The 24,882-nt window shown below is 43.2% G+C and overlaps 1 protein-coding gene across 11 annotated transcripts in view; it reads left to right on the top strand.

The window, feature by feature from the left end:
* Positions 1 to 277: 277 nt before the first annotated feature.
* The window catches only part of USP4 (ubiquitin specific peptidase 4), a 44,304-nt gene continuing 19,699 nt past the window's right edge, over positions 278 to 24,882 (top strand). For 6 of the 11 annotated variants that reach the window (XR_008747278.1, XR_008747277.1, XM_055804423.1 and 3 more), the window contains exons 1-11: positions 278 to 458; positions 600 to 727; positions 1,045 to 1,175; positions 4,750 to 4,876; positions 6,019 to 6,164; positions 6,335 to 6,396; positions 14,201 to 14,344; positions 14,980 to 15,097; positions 18,416 to 18,589; positions 20,428 to 20,586; positions 22,849 to 23,073. Coding sequence is in view for 9 of the 11 variants with exons in the window: in XM_055804423.1 (XP_055660398.1) it covers positions 292 to 458; positions 600 to 727; positions 1,045 to 1,175; positions 4,750 to 4,876; positions 6,019 to 6,164; positions 6,335 to 6,396; positions 14,201 to 14,344; positions 14,980 to 15,097; positions 18,416 to 18,589; positions 20,428 to 20,586; positions 22,849 to 23,073 (1,581 nt within the window). In the remaining 2 variants the exon portion in view is untranslated. Of the gene's footprint in view, positions 459 to 599; positions 728 to 1,044; positions 1,176 to 4,749; positions 4,877 to 6,018; positions 6,165 to 6,334; positions 6,397 to 14,200; positions 14,345 to 14,979; positions 15,098 to 15,740; positions 16,081 to 18,415; positions 18,590 to 20,427; positions 20,587 to 22,848; positions 23,074 to 24,882 lie in introns of those variants that run through there. The other 5 variants (XM_055804424.1, XM_055804425.1, XM_055804430.1 and 2 more) reach the window with 5 other exon arrangements.

Below are 24,882 nucleotides of genomic sequence, written 5' to 3'. Positions count from 1 at the left end.
CGAGGCCGCCCCGCACCCCCTCACGCTCCCAGCCCCGGCTGCTCTCCACGCTGGAGGCCCAAGGGAGGGGGGTGCCCACCCTGCCCGCCCCCCAGCGCGGCAGATACCGCCTGCCCCGGCAGCCGCAGGGCCGGGCCGGGGCTGCGCGGCCCCGTGGGACGCGCCCACACAAGATGGCGGACGCCACCACAGCGCGCGCGCCGCCCGCCCCACCCCTGCGCGCGGCCCCGCCCATGCCGTCAGAGGGCGCGCGGGCGGGGCGGGGCGAGCGCGGCGGGGCAGCCAGCGCGCATGCGCACGCGGGCCGACATCCGCCCGCGCCGGGGCTCGCGCACCGACATGGCGGCGGCGGCGGAGGGTGGCGGCGGCGGCGCCGGCGGGGCGCGGCCCGACCCGACGGTGCAGCGGGCCGAGCTGGGGCCGCTGCTGGCTATGGCCCTCCGGCCGGGGGAATCCTGGTGAGCCCGGCCGCACGGCCCTCCCTCCCCTCCCCGCCCCTTCCCCCCCCCCCCTTCCCCCGCGGGCGGCAGGGCCTGCGGGAGCGGGCTGGGCCGCGCCACCGCTGAGGGGGCCGGGCCGCCTGGTGTCGTGTGTTGCAGGTACCTGGTGGACAGCCGGTGGTTCAAGCAGTGGAAGAAGTACGTGGGCTTCGACAGCTGGGACATGTTCGGTGTGGGCGATCCCGGATTCTTCCCCGGGCCTATCGACAATTCGGGTCTCTTCAGCGGTGAGTGCTGCCCGGCGGCGCTGGGCCGCGGGGGAGCAGGGCCTGGGCCCTGGGGTCTGGGAGCTCGGCCGCAGGCCAGGCTTGGGCAGGTAACTCCCATGTGCAGTCGCCTCATCGTGCAGCTTTCACTTTTGAAGCCGTGTCTTCTGGGAAGCTGCAAGCAGCCATCCCGGCCTTGTGAGTGAGGAGACTGGTGCGGTTTCTGCCTGCCCGTGGGAGTGTTGGCAGTTCTTAGCGTCATGGCACTGTGCGTATAGCCCTTGAGAAGAAAGGGTTCTGTTTGATGCCGCGCTTTCTTACATCTGTCTCCCTTTTAGATCCAGAAACGCAGAGTTTAAAAGAACACCTCATTGATGAGCTAGATTACGTATTGGTTCCTACTGAAGCCTGGAATAAACTAGTAGCATGGTATGGTTGCGTAGATGGACAGCAGCCTATTGTGAGGAAAGTAAGTATGGGTGAACCAGCTTCTCATCACCTTGGTTTCATTATCTGATCTCTACCAGACTTAGACAAAATTTATTTTGCTGCATGTCAGTTAAGACAGGATCCTCAGAAGATCCTTGGAGATAATAACGTGAGGTCTTTCTGCCTTGTTGTCTGAAGGAATGACCTTCCAGTATTAGAGTAAAAATGCCCGAATCTTCAGTGATGCTCAGCTGATGGGCTCTATAGGGTGAGAACCATGAACTTTGTTAACTTTTTGCATTATGATTATGCTCTTGTGTTGCATGGAATAGCTAGTGTGTTGGCTTAGGGATGCCTACAGATGGCATCTGGTTGAGGGACTTCAGATGGCTTGGGGGCTTCCTCTGGAGTTTAAGGTTGTTCTTGTTTTGTTCTTCAAAATTCTGGGATTCTAAAATCGCTACAAGAGGCATATGTATGGTTTTGTTCTGTAAGTCTGACTTTTGTTTGGTTAAATGCTGTCATGAATGCATTCTGAGTATATAACCTTTTGAGAAGGTGACATCTGCGAGTTGCTTTTTTGGAAATCTATCAGGCACTTGTTTATGGGTAAAAGTTTTTTTGGTTTTATTTTAGTCTTAGGTTTTTGCACTGACTAAATTGAGAAGTGCCGGTCTGTAGTGTTCATAAAGACTAATCACTACCCCAAGCAGATAGCGTTCATAGAATTTGCATAATTAATACTGATCAAGTAGCATTATGTTACAGTAAGGGTTACTTAAAGGTGTGCAAGGCTCAAGAAAGTGTGGCATCAGAGTAATAAAAGGAAGTCGGAACCTTCTCTTGCAGGCCCGCTTGTGCTGATCAGTGGTACTGAAATGTTGTCATTGTCTGGCTAGGAATTCTATGTAATGAGAAATGATGATATCTTCAGAAAATGTAAATGATCCCAGGTTCACCCTGTGTCCCCACGTTTGCTCTGCTGAGTAGGCAGAACTTCCGTGTAAACCAGAAGTGGGGGGGGAAATGGAAAAGAGTTATAGCTATAAAGGAGACGTGGTTTTAGTAGGAACAGATGATTTCTTGAGCAACAGAAAATCTATACTGAGAAGGAAAACTAGAACTATTGCTAAGCAGTGCCCTTGTGAGTGAGGAAGGCTTTATTCGTGAACTGGCTAACCACTTTCGCAAAGCCTGGCATGTTATTAGACGCTGCCTTTTCTGAAAGATTTGGGATTGGGACAAGAAGTTTGGAAGCTATAGGGGAAACACTTGAGTGGAAGGCTTACTTGTATGAGCCTCCTTTCATTGGCATATCAGATACCACTGTTCAACACTGTAATTATTGAGGGCTAGAGCTTAGAGCTAGTGTTGCATTATGGATGTAAGATGTCAGGTTATTGTGGTGCAGTTAAGAGTAAGTTTTTAAGGTTTTGAATTGCTATGAGTGTTCAGTCTCTGTTTATTGCTTGTTTATTATTTGAAGTGGATTTTTATATTAAGAAAAATGTTCAAATATAGCAGAATAGTACGTTTGTGGGATGCTACAGCTTCTTGCAAAAAATATAAAGTGAAAGGTCAGTGGGACACACAAAGCTGCAGTATTTCACCTGAGTAGAATGTGTTCAGTATCTGGTTACATACTCTTCAGATAGCTCTGGAAGTAAAGCACTTAAAGCATTCAAGGACCAGAAGTTTTAATCCCTTTCCTAAAGCTGGATCAACTGTAATCCATACATCAAAATATCCATAAAAGCTGGATTTGGGAAGTAATTTTCAAGCATCTTTGTAATTTTACAAGCTGGGGTTTCTTCCATTTCTATATGCCTGATGATCAGAGGCAAGTATAGGAAGATTAACTTAGATTTATTTGTAGGTCAGGTTTCTTTCCATAATCTCAAACCATGTTTTTGGACAGTCTTCTATGGAGTCCTGTTGAAAAGTGTATTCATGTGCAAAATACAGAACAGTGTGCTTCCTCGGTGGTTGACAGCGTGTTGTGCTCAAATTGCTATCCATCCAACAGGATGACCTGAGTTTTACTTCGACAGAACAAGCTAGCTGATCAGACACTGTTTCAAAGACCTCTGCAGGCCATTAGACTCTTCTTGACATTCATCCGTCCTAATGGACTCGGTGGTATGGTCAGAAACTTCTTGGAAAAGTTCTTCTGTTTCTGCATATGGTTCTTTATTTGTTTCTACCTATAGAATACTGGAGAACAGGAAGTCCCATTGAATGAAATTCCTTCTGAAAGAGAAATGAAGAACTTGTGAATTGGTTTCTTTGCATTCTTTAAAAAAAAAGTCTAATTTGCCTGTCAAGAAGCTGTTTGAACAGGGAGTTTTACTTTCACTTTCTGTTGCAACAGCAAAATAGTGAACATCTTTCCAACTGTATTTGTTAATTATTTATTTTTAAAGCACCTTGCATATCTAATACAACCCTATAAAAGCTCAGAAGAGGGAAGCATAGTTTAGCCAAATTCTCACGGTAAGTCTTAGTCTTAATTCTTTGTTTCTTTCCGCAGTGGGTGGAGGATTTGTAAAATGATCTACTTCTGTATCATTTTACAGAAGTAGATCATAGCAAGTCTGGTGTCACGCGAGTGATACAGAATATTTCAGTTGGAAGTGAGCTACAACAATCATCTAGTTCAACTGCTTGACCACTTCAGGGCTGACTGAAAGTTAAAGCAAGTTATTAAGGGCACTGTCCAAATGCTTCTTAAACACTGTTACTTGTAAAAATTGGACCTGCTGGTTCAATGAAATACGATCTCAGTTTCATAGGCTTTATAGCTACAGAGAACTGTGGAGAGAATTGAGGTGTATTTTGGTGGGTTGGTTGGTTTTGGTTTGGTTTTTTCCTCCAGTTATATCAGAGTTGTCTTATAATTGGCCTCTGAAGTGTGCTTTTCTTACTGGTATAATGTGTTTTATGATGTGTAGGTGAAGAGGGGTGCCTAGTCTTACAGAATACATTTCTAAAAATATGCTGAAAGCTAGTGGGATGGGTAATGTACCTATTCGATTTTCTCTCAAATGTGAAATTGATGTAAAAATGACTCTGAAATAAAGCAATGTCATCAAAACTAGTTCTGACATAAATTTACCTGGTTTTTTGCAAGGAGACAGTAATAAGGCAGATTGTGTATACCACGCAGAAAAGTAATTAATGCTTTGTCTTACTCCCTTCTAATAGAAAGGATTCTGTTCCAGTGTTCTAGGCTTGTTTTTTTAATGTAAACCTTAGCCAAAGGCTAGAAGCAAAAGGTATTTTTTTTCTAGAATGCTTTGACTGTGTGATCAAATATTTTTCATGGGTAATTAGCTGGCACTATCAACTCAGCTGTGATGATGGACCTTTGGAACTGTGCAGTGTGGAAGGAAAGCATGGGGATTTCTTATGTTTTAAAAACAAAAAACCCCAAAACAAGCTCACAGAGGTTGTGACTGATTTTGGACTTCAGAGCGAGTCGGTGTTCAGTTTACGGGTTGACTTGCAAGACATGTAAAGACTTAGAGTATTTAGGCAGGGGTACCGTACAGAGGATTGCCCAGTGGTTTAGCTTTGTGTTCGTTTCATTTATCGCATCTGCCTTCTGTTTGCAGGTAGTGGAGTATGGTCTGTTTGTGAAGCACTATAAGGTTGAAGTTTATCTTCTTGAGCTGAAGCTGTGTGAGAGCAGCAATCCTGACAATGTAATTAGCTGCCACTTCAGTAAAGCAGACACTGTTGGTAAGTAGTTCTCTCATACCTGAAGCTGTGCAATGGTGCTACCTCAAGAGATACTTTGTGCCCCCCTGAACAACGACAGTGTTGGTAAACTGGAGCAAGTCTAGTGGGTACCAACAGGATAGCTGGGAGTTGGAGCATGTGATGTGTGAGAAGAGGCTGGGGGAGCTAGCTGTGCCTGGGGAAGAAAAGGCTTTGGCAGGACATTGTAACACCTATGAGGAGGTTACTGAGGATGTGAATCAGGCTACTTATCGAGTCATGAACAGCAGACATAGTCATAAACTGAAACGGGACAAATTCCAACTGAATAGAATGAAAATGTTTTCCCTGTTGGGACAGCTGGACATTTGAACAGGGCCCAGAGGGGTGGGGGAATCTCCTGCCTTGTAAGTTTCGAAGACCTGACTGGATAAGCCCCAAGCAGCCTAGTCTGAATTCAGTGTTGACCCCACTTTGAGCGATTGGACTAGGAACCTCCTGAGTTTCTTCCAGCCGCAGTTGTGGTTAAGAGCTTCGAGGAGCGTGTTGCTTACTAAGTAGTGTCCTTGAGAAACAGCCACATCACTCACGTAAAGCAGTTCCATTTCTGGTTTTCCTGTGATTCCTTCCTGGTGTGTGAATATTTATAGAGATCTTAATGGTTCTTCCTGCACTTCTGTTCTTCCTGAGGTTTGGCCCATCTCCCTCTCTGTATCATCGCTATATTTTCCCATGTAAAAATGCTGAATGTCATCTGTCCTATATGTCCATAAAGATGCTTTTTTTCAGTTTGCTGATGTATGGCCTGGCAGTAGTAAGTGGAAAGACTTCCTTCTTGAGCCTATTGTTTTCAAACGATGACTGTTTCACAGAAGCTGGCTTTTGGGCAGAAACCTGTCAGTGTGTTCTGATTGTTATTGGTTTGAGGGCTTGACAGGCAAATACATGACTGAAAATCCAAGCTTTTCATTTTTTCAGACTAAATATTAGTCAAGTTATATGGGAAATTATAACTTCCATGATACTTTTCGTACCCGAAAGGATCTTGAAGGATCAAGGATGTACTTCGTTGCTAAATATCTGGCTTGTCGTTTTGTTTTTTTTTCCAAATCACCCAAGTTTTAGGAATTTTGGTGGTTTTTTTTTTTTTTCCTCCTGAACAGCTACCATCGAGAAAGAAATGAGAAAACTATTTAATATCCCAGCTGAGAAAGAAACTAGATTATGGAACAGGTATATGAGTAACATGTATGAGCAGCTCAGCAAGCTGGATAGCACAGTGCAAGATGCGGGGCTCTATCAAGGTCAGGTAAGGGGCTTTTTTTTTAAGATTCTTATGTACTGCTTTCTCTGATACGTAGTTCTTTTCACTTGCCTTTTATGTACTTTGAGCAAACCTTGAAAATGTCATTTTGTAAATGTTTTTAGTGATTTTGAAAAGTGTGTAGCACTATCTTTATTACCTGAACTTTCTTTCAGGTTGTTCTAATAGAAGTGAAAAATGAAGATGGCACGTGTCCTGGACAGCATTTCCTGGCAAAGTAAGCATGTTTAAAAGGCTTCTGCTGTTTTGTCCAGCTTGTTCACTAGGCTTTAGTGACCACACGTTCTCTGTGAATACCTAGTTATCAGTGGCTATCGTGGCTTATTTTGGATATTTTGAAGAAGGAGGTGAAAATTTTGAATATGAATATTCTTCAGTGGTTTTGCTGTTGGTTTATTGTCTTAGCAATGGTCTTCTGTTTTAAAGCCCATTTCAAATAGGCTATGTAAGGATTAAATATCTTAGATTTCTATAGTGTTAGGAGACAAAAGTGCTCTTTACATTGAGCTAGTTTACTTTAAAAGCTACCTCTACACACTGCACAGTCTTCTACCATTGTAGAACAAAAAGGATCTTGGAGTAAAAGCTGCCAGTCATGAATGCTCAGAGTTCTGGTAGTTCCTTCTTAAAAAGGGTATAGAAACAGCTGAACAGCCCCCCCCTGCCACCAAAGGCAATTGTAGAAGCCTGTAAATATTACACAGATATCCTCTCACTGCTATCTCTTTTAGAGTAGAGATGAGTAAGAGAGGGACTTCATGAAATACTGTATAGAGTGAACGGTATAGAATGGGCACTGCTTGTAATAGTAAGGAACTGTTCAAGTCCTACTACAGAGAAGTAAAATTCTGTGATTTTACTAGTCTGATGGCCTACTTGCTTTCCTGTGAGTAGGCCACCAGACTTGATATGGAAAGGAAATATTTTTCTGTACAGTATGGTTAACTTCTAGAACTTGCTGCCAAGTGATCTCATTTGAGATCAAGATCTTACTGGTGTTAATTTGAACAGATCAAATAGGTCAGTGAAACCTATTTTGAAACAGTTCTCTCCTACTGAAATATAATACTGGGTAAATGGATCAGGAGAATGCTGGTGTTAAGAGAGGCAGCTGTGCAAGACCAGATTATAACATTTTATTTCTACGCAAAGCAAAGCTGAAATGGAGCCCTGTAGCATTCCCAGGCCTCAGGTTTTTTCTCTTTTCACCAGCTAGTCTGATATGTAAAGACTTTTAATTAACCTCTAGTGATAATTAAATGAAAATGGCTATTGGTATGCAGATTAATATTTTCTAATGACACAGAAAGAAACATTTGCTAATTGTAATGTAAAACTTTGTAAACTTTGTAAAAAAACGTGACATTGTTTGACTTGATGCTGATAATGGTGACTGAAGGAATTCTATTTAAAACATACGTGTAGGAAGGAGTGTCTATTCCTTTGTACTTTGCCTTCTACTTAATCCTATCTCAGGCAAACATTTTGCTCCGATATTCTACTTCTCAGCTAGAGAAAATACTGCTTAGCCAGGACCGTAGGGAATTTCATATTGGAGTTCTTCCTTCAGGTTGCATCATACTGGGATTCATCATGGGCTCTTTTAATGCTAAAAGCTTACAGGAGAGTTTTTCTGTGTTTAGAATTTTGATGACATAAACCAAACGGGATGTGGAGCGCTGTGCTGTTGGTAGAGGAATGATGAGCATCTGCATCGCTGTCCAGGGCCAAAAGAGGCCTTGGACAGCTGAAAGTTCATGTCATTCGCTACTTGCAGAATATGGGTGTGCAAGGTGATTGTGGCGTGGGTGGGTTACCTGTCGTGAGGATTTTTCCCCACCATTTACTGCATGTCAGAGGCACTGGCTCCTACTAGGGCGAAACATTTTCCACATGTTGGGCACCCTTCCCGAGTGTTTGTTTCCCCAGCCGTCAAACTGGCTGACATACTACAGAAGAAATGCTCTTAAACTCCACAGCAGTTCTTGGGTGGTACGTTCAGCGTACGGTTGGCCATTACTGTTTGTTAGTTTGCTGCTTCCTGAGGTTCAAAATACTTTCTTCTTGTTGTAGTTAGAAACTGCTTTTACTGCCAGGCAAGGTTTCAGAAGAGGGAATGGATTATACTAGGAATTTCAGAATTGGAGGCATACTTTGTTTATGAAGGGAGATTATGTCAATGACTCTGTGAAACTTAGTCCTCTTTAATTGTTACTTAGAAGGCTCCCAAAATAAAACCCTGAGATGGGGGCGTTCCAGCTGAGTCCTAGCACACACTGTTTTTATCCTGGGTATAAATTTCTTAGCACAAACAAACAAGGAGTTGTCAGATTTATAAAAATGGCACCTTTTCCATCAAGTGTTGCATTTGAAAACAGGAGTAAAGTTGTATTTAGGATCTGCCTGGTAGCTGTCTGCCTCCCTTTGCAGTGTGCAGCAGTAAAATACCTTTCAGTCTTTTGCTTGCTGCTAGAATTTTACTGCAGTTTCCTCTTCCTGCTCTTCTGTTTACTGATGGCACGGTATACTCGGTGGACTTTCTTTGCCCCACCTGGTACTCTCCTCCGTAAAAATGTCGAGGGGCTGTTGCTTAGTTCACGCATCCTGTAATGCGTGTGTCTTTCCTCAACTACTCTGTCTTGACTTAGGCATCTGTTCAACCTGGTATACAGCATGCAATGATATTACATGCCAGAAATTATTGTACAATTTTAAGACCTTGGTGGTTGATACATATTTTGTAGGTACATAATGCCATAATTAAATGCCCTTTCATATTTAAAACTCATGTCCTTCTCCCAGTTCCTTGTATGCTGATGATTTTAGAAGACCCCTTCAGCAACTAGGCTAAATATTTTGTGGGCAGATCTTTATTATGTGACTTTCACGTGCTTGAGTTTGCAGCAGATGCCATGCTTTCAGAGTAGCATTGAGTGTGTAAGAGAAGTTAAGGATGCTTTTGCATGTCAGAGCTTTCTAAATGAAAAATCCCTTACGGCCTCTGCTCTGCCAGTGAGATCTAAGTCAGCTTTTCTTGCTTCGACAAAAACTTCTTGTCACAATATTCTTGATGTGGAGGCTTTTTTTTATATTGGTGGCTTAAAGGAGGACTAATTCTACTGTATGCTCTGAAGGTAGCCTCAACTGAATTGAAATATTTTTCCTGTCTCAGTCTTGCAACCTTTTACAGTATTTCTTCAAGCTGTTCAGCTTAGCAGTTTTTCTACTTATCAACCATATGGCCTCACAGTTTTCTGCACTAGATTAATTTAACTTTGTCCCCTTTATGCTGCAAGTCTCCGGATTTCTCCTCAGTTGCCATTTGTGTGGGTTTTTGACAGGTTGCATAGCAAGATATGAAACAGCTGTCTTTTAATTGGCATATGGGGGGCAATGTGCATCAGTATTGTGAAACGAAGTTGTGTACGTGAGGACGAAGGATGTGAGCCCCAAATGCACGCTGGATTCTGTAGGAATGTGATTCCAGTCCTGGCTCAGTCTCTTGAATGTGAGCTCCTGTAGCAGCCTTGAGGCAAACCCAACCAACCAAGTCAGTGGTCAGTAGGGAGGTGCTGAGTGCGTCAGAAGACTTTCTGATAACTGACACACTGATCAAACTGCATGTGGAATGGTCGTGTCCTGTGAGGTTGTCAACAAATTTGAAAAGTAGACTAATGAGAGGTTTCAGAAGGAGCCAAGTGAATTGTTGAAAAATGAGCAAATAATTTTTGTACTAGAAGACTTAAAGTATTATATCAGTGAGAAATGTAAAAGGTGATTTTAACACTGTAGTGGGTTTGCATGGCGAAGTTTTAGTAGCAGGGGGGCTACAGGGGTGGCTTCTGCGAGAAGCTGCTTGAAGTTTCCCTTGTGTCTGATGGAATGACTGCCAGCCGGCTCCGAGACGGACCTGCTGGCCAAGGCCGAGCCAGTTGGCAACAATGGTAGCACCTCTGTGATAACATGTTTAAGAAGCAGGAAAAAACAAACACCCCGCAACAAATTGCAGTGTAAGAGAATGAGACTGTGTGAGAGCAACAGCTCTGCAGACATTGAGGTCAGTGCGGAAGGAGGGAGGAGGTGCTCCAGGTGCCGGAGCAGAGATTCCCCTGCAGCCTGTGGTGAAGACCATGGTGAGGCAGGCTGTCCTCCTCAGCCCATGGAGGTCCATGGTGGAGCAGATCCCCACCTGCAGCCTGTGGAGGGCTGTGGAGGCGTATGTCTGAAGGAGGCCGTGGCCTGTGGGAAGCCCACACTGGAGCTGGCTCCTGGCAGGACCAGTGGAGAGAGGGGCCCACGCTGAAACAGTTTGCTGGCAGGATTTGTGACCCCGTGGGGGACGCGCAGTGGAGCAGTCTGTTCCTGATGGACTGAAGGCCATGGGAGGAACCCACACTGGAGCAGTTTGTGAAAATCCTGCAGCCTGTGGGAAGGGCTTGCACTAGAGAAGTTCATGGAGCACCGTCTCCCGTGGGACAGACCTCACACTGGAGCAGGGGAAGAATGTGAGGAGTTAGAAGTGGCAAAGGCAGCGTGTGATGAACTGACTGCAGCCCTCATTCCCTGTACTGCTCAGTGGGAGGACGTAGAGAATTTGGGAACGAAGCTGAGCCCGGGAAGAAGGGAGGGGTAGGTGTTTTTAAGTTTTAGTTTTAGTTCTCGTTGCCCTACTCTGATTTGAATTAATAAATTAAACTAATTTTGCCAAGTCGCAGCTGTTTTGCCTGTGACAGTAATTGCCGAGTGATCTCCCTGTCCTAATCTCAGCCTGTGAGCTTTTTGTTATATTTGCTCTGCTCTGTCCAGCTGAGGAGGGGAGTGATAGAGTGGCTTTGGTGGGCACCAGGTGTCCAACCAAGGGCAAACCACTACAAGCACAAAATCTTCTGTGGGATATGAGAAATGGAAGTTGAAGAAGGAACTCCACAGGCAGCAGATGGAGACGAGCACAAACCAATGTTCAGGTGATGAAGCCGGATACTCGTGCTGCAAATGAAATCAAGGTTTCTGCTGACTGTAAGGGGTGTTGATCATTGGAACAGTTTAGCTATGGTCTACTGGGTTAGCTGTTGCTGGCCACTGTGAAACCATGATGGCAGATTTTTCTGGAAGATGTATTTTAGCTCAGACAAGAGTTACCTTGAGAGACTGAAATTGTCCTTAAGCAGGAGGACTGATTGAGCAGTAATACCACGCAGTGTCATCCTCAGAGCTGTGAAGTTATTTTATCAAATCCCTGAACTGTTGCATGGTTACATGGAGTCTTTCTTTGCTATAGTTTACTCCTGTATAGGTTTTGTTGATGAAATGTAGCTGAATGTGTTTATTCCTGTCAGAAGAATTGCAGTGGTTCTCAAGGGAAGCTGCAGGAGTTTGGCACCTTCCAGTCCAGTGTCTGTTGTGCGTACAAAGAGCAAACTAGGCCAACTGAGAGTAGTTTCAGTGGTAACCCACTGAGTAGCCCAGAATGTTTTGGAAGGTTCTAAGTCACAAACTTCAAAGAAGAAATAATGTTTCTCTCTTACTTCAGTGAGGTGTTGGAGCCTCCATTTCCAAGGGAGCAGAAATCCATTGCTGTGAGAGGTGGCAGTGGAGAGAGAAGGTGGGTTTGACCAGTCGGTGTCTGCGTATTCCACAGAAACCCCTTTTGGGGCATTGGGGATAAAAAGCTTGGCGTCCAGGACTTCTATTGTCAGCTCTGTGTGCAAATGAGACAGTCTCCTGAGGAGCCTGCAGTACTGTGGAGTCATGAACAGTAGCTTCCCGGTCTTAAAATGGGAAGCTTTCAGAGAAAAAGATTTTCCTTTGTTACTCTCTGTGCCTTCAACCTGGAATCGTAGCTGCTATTGTGACTATCTTGTGAAATGAGGGGGAACAGCTGTGCTTAGTAAATTGTCAATCTTTCTTCTGTTATTACAGACAGATGAGTAACTTGTGAAATGTAAGAGTGCTTAGAATTTTTATCTTCTCAAGTGAATTTGATTTTTATGGGTTTTTTCCCTGCCTGCTTGGAAAGCTGTTGGCCTCTCTTTTGTTGTTTTACTTTCATGATCCTTCCCAATTTTCTAACAGGAATTTGCTCGGTATCCTTGATGCCTTTGTAGGTGGGCCTTTCCCTGCTCTGACTTGTCTTTTATCTTTGTTTTCTGATCCATTTTTTAATCTTCCTCCTTAGATCTTAGCGTATTTTTTTGTGTGTGCGTGGGGTACTGTTGAAATACTTCTTGGAACTCTTCAGTTGCCATCTGACTCTTTGATTATGCACTGCCTCTATGCTTCTGTTGGAAATTTTGAAATCCTTAAGGTGTTGTCCTCCTTTTCTTGTCTCCCTATCAGATTTTCTTCATATTATTTTCCAAGCATCTTGCTCTGTTCTCTCACTGGGAACAAACATGAAGCAGAGATGCTGCATTTTCAAGTCTGGCATTTTTTAAATTGCCCTTCTTTGCTTCTGTTTGAAGCTTTTGAAAATGTGTTTGTAGTGCATTTACATGCTGTTGTTAGCTTAATTGCTTTATTCTTGACCCTTGAAACTCCCCCAGGTGGACCACCAGTGTGACCCTCTTGTTCTGTTATTGATCTTATCTTTGTGTCCAGGTAGTCTTGAGAAGTTCCACCCTCAACCTTGCAATGACCAGAAGGTTGCGTATTGTCCCAGAAACGGTTGTCACGGTTATTTCGGTAATTGTTCATTCTCTCTAGTATACTTTCCAGTACACTTCTTGGTTGTGCTGTCTGGTTGAGGGTTTTTTTTTTTAGCATGCTTCAGGCTTAGACTATGTTTGGGGTTTGTGTTTTCATCTGGGAGCTCTCATCATAACTTGCTTCCTTCTGTATTTACTTTACTTCTACTTATTTCCGAACGGGTAAATTTGTCCAGCTCTTCTGCCTCCTCTTGGCCATTATGGCTTGTTCTTTGTCTTGTAGTTTTTGCTCTGCAGAGGTTTTCCAGGACTGTTTTCTTAGTAGCATGGGAGCGATGAATATTCATTTTTAGTTTGTGTCATTTGAGAATCAAGGCCTCATTAAGAGAGATACAGGAACAGGCTGTAGCTTGAGGGCACTGTCCTGTGCTGGTGCTCTGCTGTGCTGTGGGTGCAATTAGCTACTGTTGCGTGGCTGTTGGTGTCCTGCACCTTTTTGCATTCGGTTTTGCTTGTTGACTTGGGCAAAGATGGGGAGAATGGGTAATTTCCCAGTTGGGTCTTGCTGAGGAGAAATTAATCAGTATCAAAATAGTTTCTTTAAGCTTATGTATGTAGTACTGGCGTGTGGTTTTGCCTTTTTTATTGAACAAAAGCTGTCTATGACAGAATGCCGTGGGATTTTAGTGCCTTGCTGGCCTTTTGTAACATTGTGTTCTGGTTCTTTCCCGGCCGAGGAGAGTAGTGGTGTAGAACAGCCTGGGATTCACGAAGGGATACCCTTGGGGCTTGTGAACTTTTTTGATCTGTTTTAGTATCTCCAGTCTCAAAATGCTGAGGATTGCTATGCACACCCCATGTACATAGCAGTGTGTTTTGCCTGCAAGTTGTAGTTGTATCAGCTAGGCTCAGTAACAAACTATTTTGTGCCCACCCACAAGAAGATAGATGCCACAGTATCTTCTTACTAATTAATGTTCTGTTTGAGTGATGGTTTGGGTTTCAGATAGGCAAGGACTGACTTTGTTGCTTTGGGTAAGTGTTTCAGGATTTTTTTTGCTTGCTTGTTTCAAGGTGGTTTACTCATAAACTTAAAGCTTGCTTCCCTGTCACTCATGCCATCCAAATTGCCTACTTCCTTTGGTCTGGGACCCAGATTTTGCTTTAAGCAAAAACTGTTACTCCTGCTTCTGATACTTCTGTCTGATGTTTGTGTTCCAGACAAGTGTTTGGAAGTGTGATCACACAGATCAAAGCAGTAAATTCTGTGTGTGGGAACTAACTGTAATGTGGCAAGTCCTTGGAGTTTTGCGGGAGGTGGGGCTGGGGGTGAAAAAAGCAGTAGCCCTGTTCCTACTTCTTTCTCCTTTCTCCCAGATCAAGCACTGCAACTAGCAGAAACTTTACTACCTCTTCAAAATCATCAGCAAGTTCTTATTCCTCAGTGTCTGCCACCTCTGTCATTACTAACGGTGATAACAGTAACTCCTATGGACTGAACAGCTCCCACCTGGGCAGGGGGTAAGAGCAGGAATGTTCTTTTTGTTTCTTCATCCTTCATGTGAATAATCCTGTGCATCCTTGCCTGTACAGAAAAGGACTGTGATGGTGCTCCGTGAGGAGGTCTACTACTCTTGTGTACTTGTTTATCACACTTTGCTTTTGAAACCGCTGTGTTCTGCTGTTCCTTGCTCACTTGCAAAAGTAGCGTGTGTTCCTGAGCTTACTAACTACCAGGGCATTGCCTGATTTTGGGTGGACTGGGGGTATGAGGGAAGGGATTGTATTCTTTTCTCCATCTGTCATTAATGTAGAAACCTTTCCAGGCAGAGATCATAATTTTCTTATTAGCTCGTACAGTATGTTGTATAGATTCTTGCTGCATTCGGATAGTGTGCTGTGTACTTATAGACAGAGGAAATTAATGTGTTATGAGCCATAGATTAATAATATGCTGTGTAACAATTAACACTTCCAAAGTTATCACATACGCTTCACGTTCCTGGTATTTAGTATTGGCGGCTATGAAGCAGCAGAAACCTGTAGGCTGGTTAAACTGTTTAATTAAACAGTTTTTCGACTTGTATTTGATGTGGCTTTTGAACAGTATTGAGACTCAATAGACTCATTGTGGAGTTCACTGTGTTGTCTTTCAGAGGTTCTGGATTTGTCTGTAACTCTTACAGCTGCAGGGACAGCGCTTCCCTGACACAGCCTGGACTCTGCGGACTCAGTAACCTTGGAAATACCTGCTTCATGAATTCTGCATTACAGGTAAGAATTGGAAAGAACCCTTCTTAGAATTAAATAAAAGATCAGTCTCACAGAGATTATAGATTAAAATCTCTGCAAGGGGAATGTGATTCAATGAGGAGACTGTGCCTGGAATGGAAAAAAACCCCACCAAACCAACAACCAGCCAACTCCAAACCGAAAAATTGGTTCATATTTACTTTTGCTTATGCATAGCATGTTAGTACTATAAAACATAGTACAGTATGAAGGACTGGATCTCAAATACATGACTTCTGAAAAGGCTGTGGGCTAACTGTAACGTAAGGTCCTAGTGCGGTGCTATGACAAAAATGGGCTGATGTGGAGGATGTTTTGACTTGTGTGGGCTACATAAGTGACATAAGCAGGTCACTGCATGCAGTTCTGGGGTCCGTGTTTAAAGATTCTTGAAAAATTAGGAGTATGAAAAGCCCCAGGAAGGGTTCAGGGTCATTGTGTGGGCTGTTAAGGTTGTGACAGTTATGCAAAGCTAATAATAATTGGTATACTTATTTAATTCAGTCTCTTAGGTTTATGTGGTTCATTTTAAAAAATGCAGAAACATATTAGGGAAAGTTGTTTGCTAAGAAATTGAAAAAATTTTGAGCCGATTTTTATGAACTTTGCCTATTGCTTACATCAGACTTGTAGTGCGGTACTGTATTGGGTCTGGCTGAGCCCACAGCAGCCCTCACAGCGCTGTGCTTTGTACTGGGAGCCAGAAGGGTGGTGATAACGCACCAGTGTTTTGACTGCTGCTGAGCAGCGCTCACACAGCATCAGCCCCAGTAGCCTGAGGCCTGGGAGTGGGCGAGACCTTGGGAGGGGACACAGCCAGGAGGGCTGACCCAGAGTGACCAACGGGATATTCCATACCATATGACGTCTGCTCTGATACAAAAGCTAAGAGATAGGAGGAGGAAGGTGGGGCATGCGCTGTTTATGACATTTCTCTTCTGGACTAACCGCTACGCGTACTGAAGCCCTGCTTCCTGGGAAGTGACCGAACATCATCTGCTGATGGGAAGTAGAGAGTAACTGCTTGCTTTTTTTTTTTTTTTTTTTTTTTTTCCCCTCTTCTCCTTTGCTTCCATGCGTATGACTTTTGCTATTGCTTCATTAAACTGCCTTTATCTTGACCCACAAGTTTGGGGTATTTTTCCATCTTATTTTCTCCCCCTCCCCGTTCTACTGAGGAGGAGAGTGATAGAGTGGCTTGGTGGGCATGTGGCATCCAGCCAATGTCAACCCACCACAGGTACAAGTGCTGTATAATGACTTCTGTCGCTCTGTGGTAGCTTTGAAAGCTAGAACAGGTCTTAAAATAACAGTAATGCATTATGCATGTGGTATTCAGGATACACAATAAACTTGGAATGCCTTGCTTTGTTTGACATGACTTTATTTTCAGTTGTATCATGGTAACCTTAAACCAAATCGTTTTCTTGAACTTTATAGCTAAGACACAACTTCAACAATTAATTTTTATTGTCAAAGTAACTTAATCCAAACATTCTTCAACCTCAATTTTGCATGCAAACTAGTCGTGTTAAGGACCAATTGCTTTCCTCTATCAACCGTAGGCTTTAATTTTCTAGACATCAGTCTTTCAAATGCAAATTTCTGCCTTTAGATTTTGGAGGTTCTTGAAATTTTGTCAGCAGCACTCTCCCAGTGAGAGGCTGGTGTCAAACGTAGCAGTTCTATAAGCACTTTCATGTCACTTGCCTGGAGAAAGATACTAACACCTGGGCATTGGAACTGGAACAATTTGATAGGAAATAAATTCCACAAGGTACACATCAAGGCAGTGAAAGTGGAGTTGGCTGAAGGGCAGGACTACACTTTCCTGGCTCTCCAGGTTGCCAGGTGTAACTGTGCTGTTCCATCTGTGTAGCTACACCTAGTGCGTGAAGCGCTGTACGGGCATCTGGTGCAGGTCCTGACATTTTAGGCATTCAGAAAGAGCCCAGTTTAGGTTTTCTTGATACGGCAGTGCGTCAAAGCCCTAATAATTTTGATCATATCTTAGACTTGGTTCTCTTTTTGTTCACACATCCAAGTCTTGCCTTACTTATCCGAGTGTTGCTTCTTGCTATGAGCTTTGAGTCTGTGAATTACTGAATTAGGGAATCTACTATTTGTGCTAATTTTACTTGTGTGCTGAGGTTTATGGTGATTTCCCAGAATGCAGTAAATCATTACCGTGGTACACTGATGATAAGTATATAAATGGGAGAGCAGATAGAGTGGTATCCTTCCTACCTTTAAAACTCACTAAGTTTTTGATGGGGATTCTTTTTAATGGCATTTGGTTCTTTGTAGGACAAAGTGTAGCTTGTGTTTCACCTTTAGGAGAAGCCCTTGTTCCTCCTTTTGTCACTGTTACGTATATTAGGATTTTAAGATGAGAGAGTGAATGAGGGGTGTAGACTTGAGAACATTAATGTGACATCTCTAGAGACCTTCCTGACCCGTTCTGTGCAGCTTTCCCTATAATGCATCGGTAAGGTAGCCTACCCTGCCACCTCAGTCCTGTGTGGAAAACCAGGTCGGCATCCATTAATTACAGGAACTGGTGAGTGTTGGCAGGACTGTGATTGCAATCTTGTACTCTTCTGGCACTTGCAGGCTTGGATTTTTTTCAGACTTCAGCATTACACCAGGAGACATTACACAAATTGAAGTGTTAGTGGGAGTTACAGAACGAATTAACAAAATGTGGAGGGACATAATAAGAAAAGCAGATACCTTCCTTCCAAAAGTCTGTAGGTTGTTTTTTTTTTCTGAAGGTTGTTTGCTGTTTGCTTTCCTGAACTCTTAAATGCAGTAACTTTAAGTGAATGCTTAAAATTATTCTGCACCAAAGAATGTGATGCCGGTTTTAAAGAAATTCCTGAAGGAGAACCAAGGAGCTGCAGAGCAGTGAGCCTTATGCCTTAAGCTAGATCAACCAGTAGAAACCGTTCCAGAGGGAAAGCTGACAATCTGGGGGCAAATACACTCTACAGGAGAGCAGTCAGTGTGGCACCTGCAAAAGAAAACTTGTTTCCGAAAAGAGCTGTTAGTCTTTTGAACACTGATACTTGGGGGTGTGGTTTTTTTAGTTCAGCCATGCTCTGATGCAATGGTTATAGTATCCCACCCTCCCAATAGGTTTTTTTCTTTGTTTTTTTCCTGAGTGTGTACTCAAAAATTCAGCCTCACCGGTTTTGTTAATAACTTAGTACATATTTTGATGTGAAAATTGGGTTTATTTTGTTGGTACACAGATTTATTGTCCTGTGCAGTAAATTAATCTTCTTAATGCTTTTTCAGTGTCTAAGCAATACACCTCCTCTGACTGATTATTTCCTGGAAGATAAATATGAAGCTGAAATAAATCAGAACAATCCACTGGGGATGAGAGGAGAAATTGCAGAGGCCTATGCAGAGCTCATTAAACAGATTTGGTCTGGGAGACAGTCTTATGTGGCCCCTCGGATGTTTAAAGTAAGTACTCTGTGTTCTTGTAGCATAGCTCTTTGACAAAAGAAACAGTGAAAGCTAATACACCTTCCGCATATTTTGATGTTATGAAAGCAGTAATGACAGAACTGCTTCGGAGTTGTTTCACATTTTATATAAATGCTTTTCAAGGAATTTGGCCAGCCAGTAGTGTCATACCCTGGGGTTGGTTACTGCTCCCTAATGTTAAATGTCTTAATAAATGACCTTCCAGCCTGAGAACTGCTTAAGCTGCATCGGCACGATCCTTGCTACAAAACTAGGCAAGGTCATGTGAATTGCCAGCTGTGAACTTTAATCAGTGGGAAGAGGTATTCAGGTTATGAAGTGGAGAGCAAAATGCATCTCCTTGTCTACAATGTTGTTTATTGATGTAATGCTCCCGGTGCTTCAGTTGAAAGAACTGCTTTGCGCTGAATACTGCAACGTAGCAGCTGTGTATGAACCCCTAGAAAAAAATGTAACTATGTCTTTTGTTTTAAATAAAATGCAGGGATGCTCCACTGCAGAGCAATGTAAATAAAATATCAAGGAACACTAAGAATTTGCTTCAGTTTGAAATGTCAGTATGTTGTGGATGAATAACATCCCTAATGCATGAAATAAGCATGACCTGGTATTAATGTAAATGTGCATCTTATTATGTTTAGGCTTTGCATGGTACAGTTTTGAAGTTGAGGGTATATGCCTTTGAGACCTTGGAGCAAAAGTCTTATGGACCACAGAAATCTGTCCTCTGTAGAGTGATACGTAGTTCTGAAACAACAAGATATTGTTTGATTTCTGTCACTTTGAGTTGCTGGCACATCATTCACTGCTATTGAAGCTTTCTGTAAACTTCTGTTCAGAGGAAGTATGTGAATCTGTAGTGGACATCAATAAAAGTGTCTTAATGTGGGCTGTTGTTGTTTTAAGACTGGAACAGGGATTACTCTTTATTTCCTAGTGCAGGTCACTTGTGACTTTTCTAACAATTCTTGCTGATACAGTGAGTGTTAACTATCTCCGTAATACAAACAACCCTTCAGTTTGGGTTCCATTACAGTTGTCATCTTTGACTGGTTAAAATGTACTAAGCATAATTCTGCAAGTCTGTTGGACTGTGTATTTATGAGAAAGCTAGCGATGGTCACTAGGGCTGACTACTCCTTCAGCTAATTGTTGGTTTTCCTGTGGGACCCCTTTCTATTGTTTTTTTTTTAGAAGCAGGAACACTTAAGTGGCAGTGTTGTGACGTAGCACTTAGGAAATAAGAGGCTGCATATGGGTGTGTTGTTTCTGCTGCTTGCTAACTAAGGCTGTTAAGTTTCTTAGGTTCATATCACGATTCTTAGAATAGCTAGAGATTACTGTGGCGAGATTTTCAATCTTAGTTTTAAGCCAGTTTTGTTAGTTTATAAATATCTTCTGCAAGCATTTTCAATCTTGCTGTCTACCTGCTTCAAGGTGCTATCCTATAGCAGGTCTGTACTATGGCAGCTGTAGGTTTCTGAAACAGAAATTGAATTACAAAATGCATCAGGCAGCTAGGTTTTCTGTAGTGGTTGTTTGCAGGTTCCTAAACTAATAATGATAACTTAGATTTCTAGTGTCACAGCACTAAATGCATTCTTCCTTCTCAACACTAGGGGGGAAAACAAAAAACAATTGGGAAAAATATTCTGGCACCCTTAACTGTGTTAACGTCCAGTTCGCTGTGGTGTACTGCTAACATAAGGTAGCATAGAGCTGATCTCTGCAAAAGCCAGGACATGAGTGTTTTTATTTCTGTCTTTTACACGTAGATAATGCTAACTCCTCTCTGACTTGCCTTTGTGTTTCAGACACAGGTTGGCCAGTTTGCTCCTCAGTTTTCAGGATACCAGCAGCAAGATTCCCAGGAGCTTTTGGCTTTTCTTCTAGATGGCTTGCACGAGGATTTGAACAGAGTGAAGAAGAAGCCCTACTTGGAGCTGAAGGATGCTAATGGCAGACCTGATTCGGTATGGTGCCCTTTACTTGAGGATAGGACAGGTGGTGCTTCACAGGGAGTTTAATTGGGTTTTGTGACACTTCCTGGCCTTCTTGCTTACAGGCCACACAAATGCTTTGCCTACAAAGCAGTGTACCTGGGAGCGGAGAACCCTGTCGTGAGTTATGGCCCAGCTGACTCTTCATGACACCTTGTGGCACATTGCTGTTGCTCTGCCTTACAGCAGAGTGTCTGTTCTTGTACTGGTGCGCAGGAAGATGTGCTTATGGCACAACGCTGCCGTGGTTCTGCAGTGGAAAGGAAGGAAGTTTATCTTGTGGCATAACAGCTGCCTGAAAGTAGGCTGTAGTTACTACCATAACTTTTCCTCCTGACTAGTCAGGTCTGCCTTCTTCCAGGTACACTGAGCAGCAGCTTTTAGCATAAGTTGAGGAGAGTGGTTACTGTGCAGGCCTCTGTACTTGCATGTGGATTTGAAGGGGACTGGGAGCATTTTCACGTGGAGGTGCCAGGGGTGTCCCTCAGACAAGGGTCTTGAACACACGCCCTGGGCATGGGGTTGTAAGCAGTCATTTTGTCCCCCTGGTAGACAGCAGAGTATTAGACGAAATGAACTGTTAGGCCAGATTTCCTATGTGTGCTCCCTCATGGCCTCTAGACAAACGTCATGCCTGAGCTAGATTTAAACCCAGGCTGAATAGGGTGCACGGAAGCACTGGTCAAGACGAGGGAGAACCAAGGTGTAAGTGATTTGGCACAGCCGTGGATCTCGATGAATTCCTGGTGTTTGGTGCATCTCCTTAAGAGGTTTAACTGGAGGTTTTTTACCTTTCTGGTGCCATGGAAATGGGTACACTGATCTTAAAGCAACTTTACGTTTTATTTAATTTATATCTGAATTCAAACAGCCTTGGGCTCCAGTTACCCCCTTTACCTAGTAATTCTGTTATGCCATTTTCCTGACAGAGGCCAGAAAAATCTCTTCTGTTTGTTTTTTTCTTCCTGTCTTTTTTGTCCTGTTTCCCAGTCAACGCTGATATTTGAGCCCCTTGCAGACACTTCTTTGTTGCTCTGAAGTTGGCAAACATCGTGCTCCCATTAAAATGAGGCACGTAATAGTGAAGTGTCTTTCCCTAAGTGAACTCACGCTCCCCTGATTAGGCTTTTACCTGTTGTCATGGTACAACCAGCTGCAGCATACTGACAAATGCAGAGTCCAGAGTAACTACATTGGGTAGAACAATGCTTTAGGAGCCTCTAAAAGCCAGATACAATAATGATTTTTAGGAAGTGTATGTGACTAGTTGTTATTTCTCTTAATGGGCAATAATTTCATGTCTCTTGCCTTTTCTTGCTTAATACAGTACATGTGGCAACACCACAAGGAGTACATTTGATCTCTTTTTCTCTCGAAGAAATGCTGGTAATTGTGGGATTGAAAAGATGCCCACCATGCCTTCATTTTATGTGGGTACTTCCTTTCGTGCAGTGTAGGAGATGCACGCGTGTTTCTGCCTTGCATCCCTATCACTGCACTTGTTGGAGTTTATGACTCTGTTCCCATCTCAGCATCCTGGTTAGCAGCTGTGTGTGTATCTATGCACTTATTTAACTTGAGATATAATATATCAAAATACATGGTATTGTACCATAAATGAAGTCTCATGCTAGGAAGAGCCTTTGATTGCATTGAATAGACAAATGCCCGTGATCAGATGCCCTTAAGTAAAGAGTTTGTAAGTTGTATTGTGAAAGCCTTCAAGGGATTGTAAGTTGTCTCCTTTTATACTTTCTGTAAGACATGGACCTTCATTTTTCTACTTTTTTTTTTTTTTCCTGGAAGCTGTAACCGCAGTTGTCTGTGAGAAGCAGGAGGCAGCAGTCTGTTCCTCGTGGAGGAGAGTGGAGCATATCTCGTTAGCAGCTTGCTGTCCTGAATAGCAGCGTGTAACCGTCACTGTCTCCTTGGCTCCATTCATGCTTTTGGCATTGTGTGCGCCAAGGAATACCTGATCAAGTGACTCGGCCAAAATAGATACATTACGTTTGACTTGATGCAGGGTCTTAGTTTCACTGAGAAGAAATCTTGGTGTGTTATGCTGGATGCACTGGTAGACACTCCCTTTCTGTGAAACTTACCCGTCAGTATCAATTTTCTCAGTTTTTTCTCAGTTTTCTTTGATCCCTGTGCTTGCCATGCTATGGAAGTCTTTGTGAGAAATAACTTTTAATTGTTTTACTCTTTTTCTCTCTCTCTTTTTTTTTTTAATAGGAGGTGGCAAAAGAGGCTTGGGAGAATCATAGGCTGAGGAATGATTCTATCATTGTGGATATTTTTCATGGTCTCTTCAAATCTACCCTTGTTTGTCCTAAATGCTCCAAAGTTTCTGTGACCTTTGATCCCTTCTGTTACTTAACCCTTCCACTGCCCTTGAGGAGAGATCGTCCCATGGAAGTTACCTTGGTATATGCAGCCCCACAGCGTAGACCTGTCCAGGTGAGGCAAGCTGAAGGCAAAAGTTTAAGTCATCTGAATCTTTCTATTGTGTTTTAAAGTTGAGATTTTTCAAGTAGTCTAAAGGACATTGATGTCCACCTTTGAGTGAGGTGGGTTGGGTTTTTTAATGTAAAAACTGGTAATTGAACATGTGAAATCAAGTGGCTTTGTAAAAAAATCTCCGTTTGTGAGATGAGGATCATGGGTCAGCTGGAAGTGGCTTACGTGTTCCTGTGATGAGATTACCTGTGTGATGCATTGCTCCCTGAAAGCAGTAATGGGTTTGCATTATCAGGTTTGCCTCTCGTTACCTTGGAAAACATAAAGGTAAAACTTCTCTAAATAATAAGGCCTCTGAATTTCAAACAAATGAGAAGCAATCCCTCTTGAAAAAACTGAAAAAATCCTTGGTTGCTTTTAAAGCCTGCTGGATTCTAAGATTGATTTTTAATTCCCGCATGCCCCCCTTCCCCCCACCCCTTCCCATTTTATTTTCAAATGGGTCTGTGAGTAGGCACATGTACCCAAAGTAACCTTGCGCTTGCCATGCATGTCAAGAAAAGCACAAGATGCAGGAGGCCCAAGCAGAGTGACTAGATGCTCTGATGCAGTTTTGGAGGCACTGATGGGCAATATTTACATGTGCTGTGGATTAGAACTGCAGATGATGAAACTTGTGCTTTGTATATACACTGTTAGTTTGAGGGGGGCGGTAGGTACAGTGGAGAAGGATGTTTGCTGAATTCTTCAGAATTTTTCATCCTGCTTTTTTGTACAACTGTGAAGCCAAGGACAGCTGTGCTTGCTCTTGTCACCAAGACTTTATAAAGGGCAAGAACAGAGAAGGGATTCATTGAGGAAACAAGCAAGATTACCAAGAGCCTATAGACTGAGGATAAATTCTACTTTAAAGAATCAATATTAACATAACTTCTGCTACCTGGAGCTCTTTTAGATGAGTTGTCCGTGTGCATGTTCTACATCCCACCTTCAGTCTCCCTGTGAGCAGTTCTTTGTATTTTGTGATGTCCCAGTTGGGAAGCCAGAGGTGTGCACCTCTACTCACCTGTGGTGTGTGATACAAGGAGGAATTGTCTCTCTGCCATGTGGGTTGTGCTAAGAGAAAGTGAAGTGTAAGCCTCTGATGGCCACAGGGGAATATGCAGATGAGTAGTATAACTGAGAAGATCCTGGTGAATATTGATACAGAACTCCTTTTAGGCAAGGCAGGTACGTTCTGAATAATTCTCCCTGAGTGTGTGCCTATCTATAACCTGCAGTGCCTTTGAATCCTCTAAAACACGTGGTGGTGTTTATTGATGGAGGAGGGACGCTAGGTTAAACAAAACTGGATGCATGTGGTCTGGTGCACCTGCATTGTTGCATCCATACTCGTTCCTGGTTGCAGAATGTCACTCAGCCATGTTAAAAACTCATAGATCTGTCTTCAGGGAAGTGTTCAGAGCACTAGAAGTGTAACCAGTGGATTGTCATATGTTTATCATCTGAGGTAGAGCATTCCCATGACTTACAAGATACTTCTGCTTAGGAGTGTGAAAGGTTTCTTGTGTCCCTCATACCTTTTGTAGCTTAATGTAAGTGGTGCATTGACTCAGGCCAGCAGCCAGGCACCCACTTAGCCTCTTGATCACTCCCCCTGCCCTCTTCCCAGCAGGAACGAGGAGAGGCTAGAAAGAACAAAAGCAAGAAAACCCATGGGTTGAGGTAAAGATGGCTTAATAGGGGAAGGAAAATAAGAGGGTGGGGACAATGGCACAGATGACACAAAGGAAATCACTTGCCACTTCC

Source organism: Falco peregrinus, chromosome 5, assembly GCF_023634155.1.
Source record: "Falco peregrinus isolate bFalPer1 chromosome 5, bFalPer1.pri, whole genome shotgun sequence".
In the NCBI taxonomy this organism is placed as follows: domain Eukaryota; kingdom Metazoa; phylum Chordata; class Aves; order Falconiformes; family Falconidae; genus Falco; species Falco peregrinus.
The sequence above is the reverse complement of the archived record's forward strand: the minus strand, read 5'-3'. Positions and strand labels throughout refer to the sequence as shown.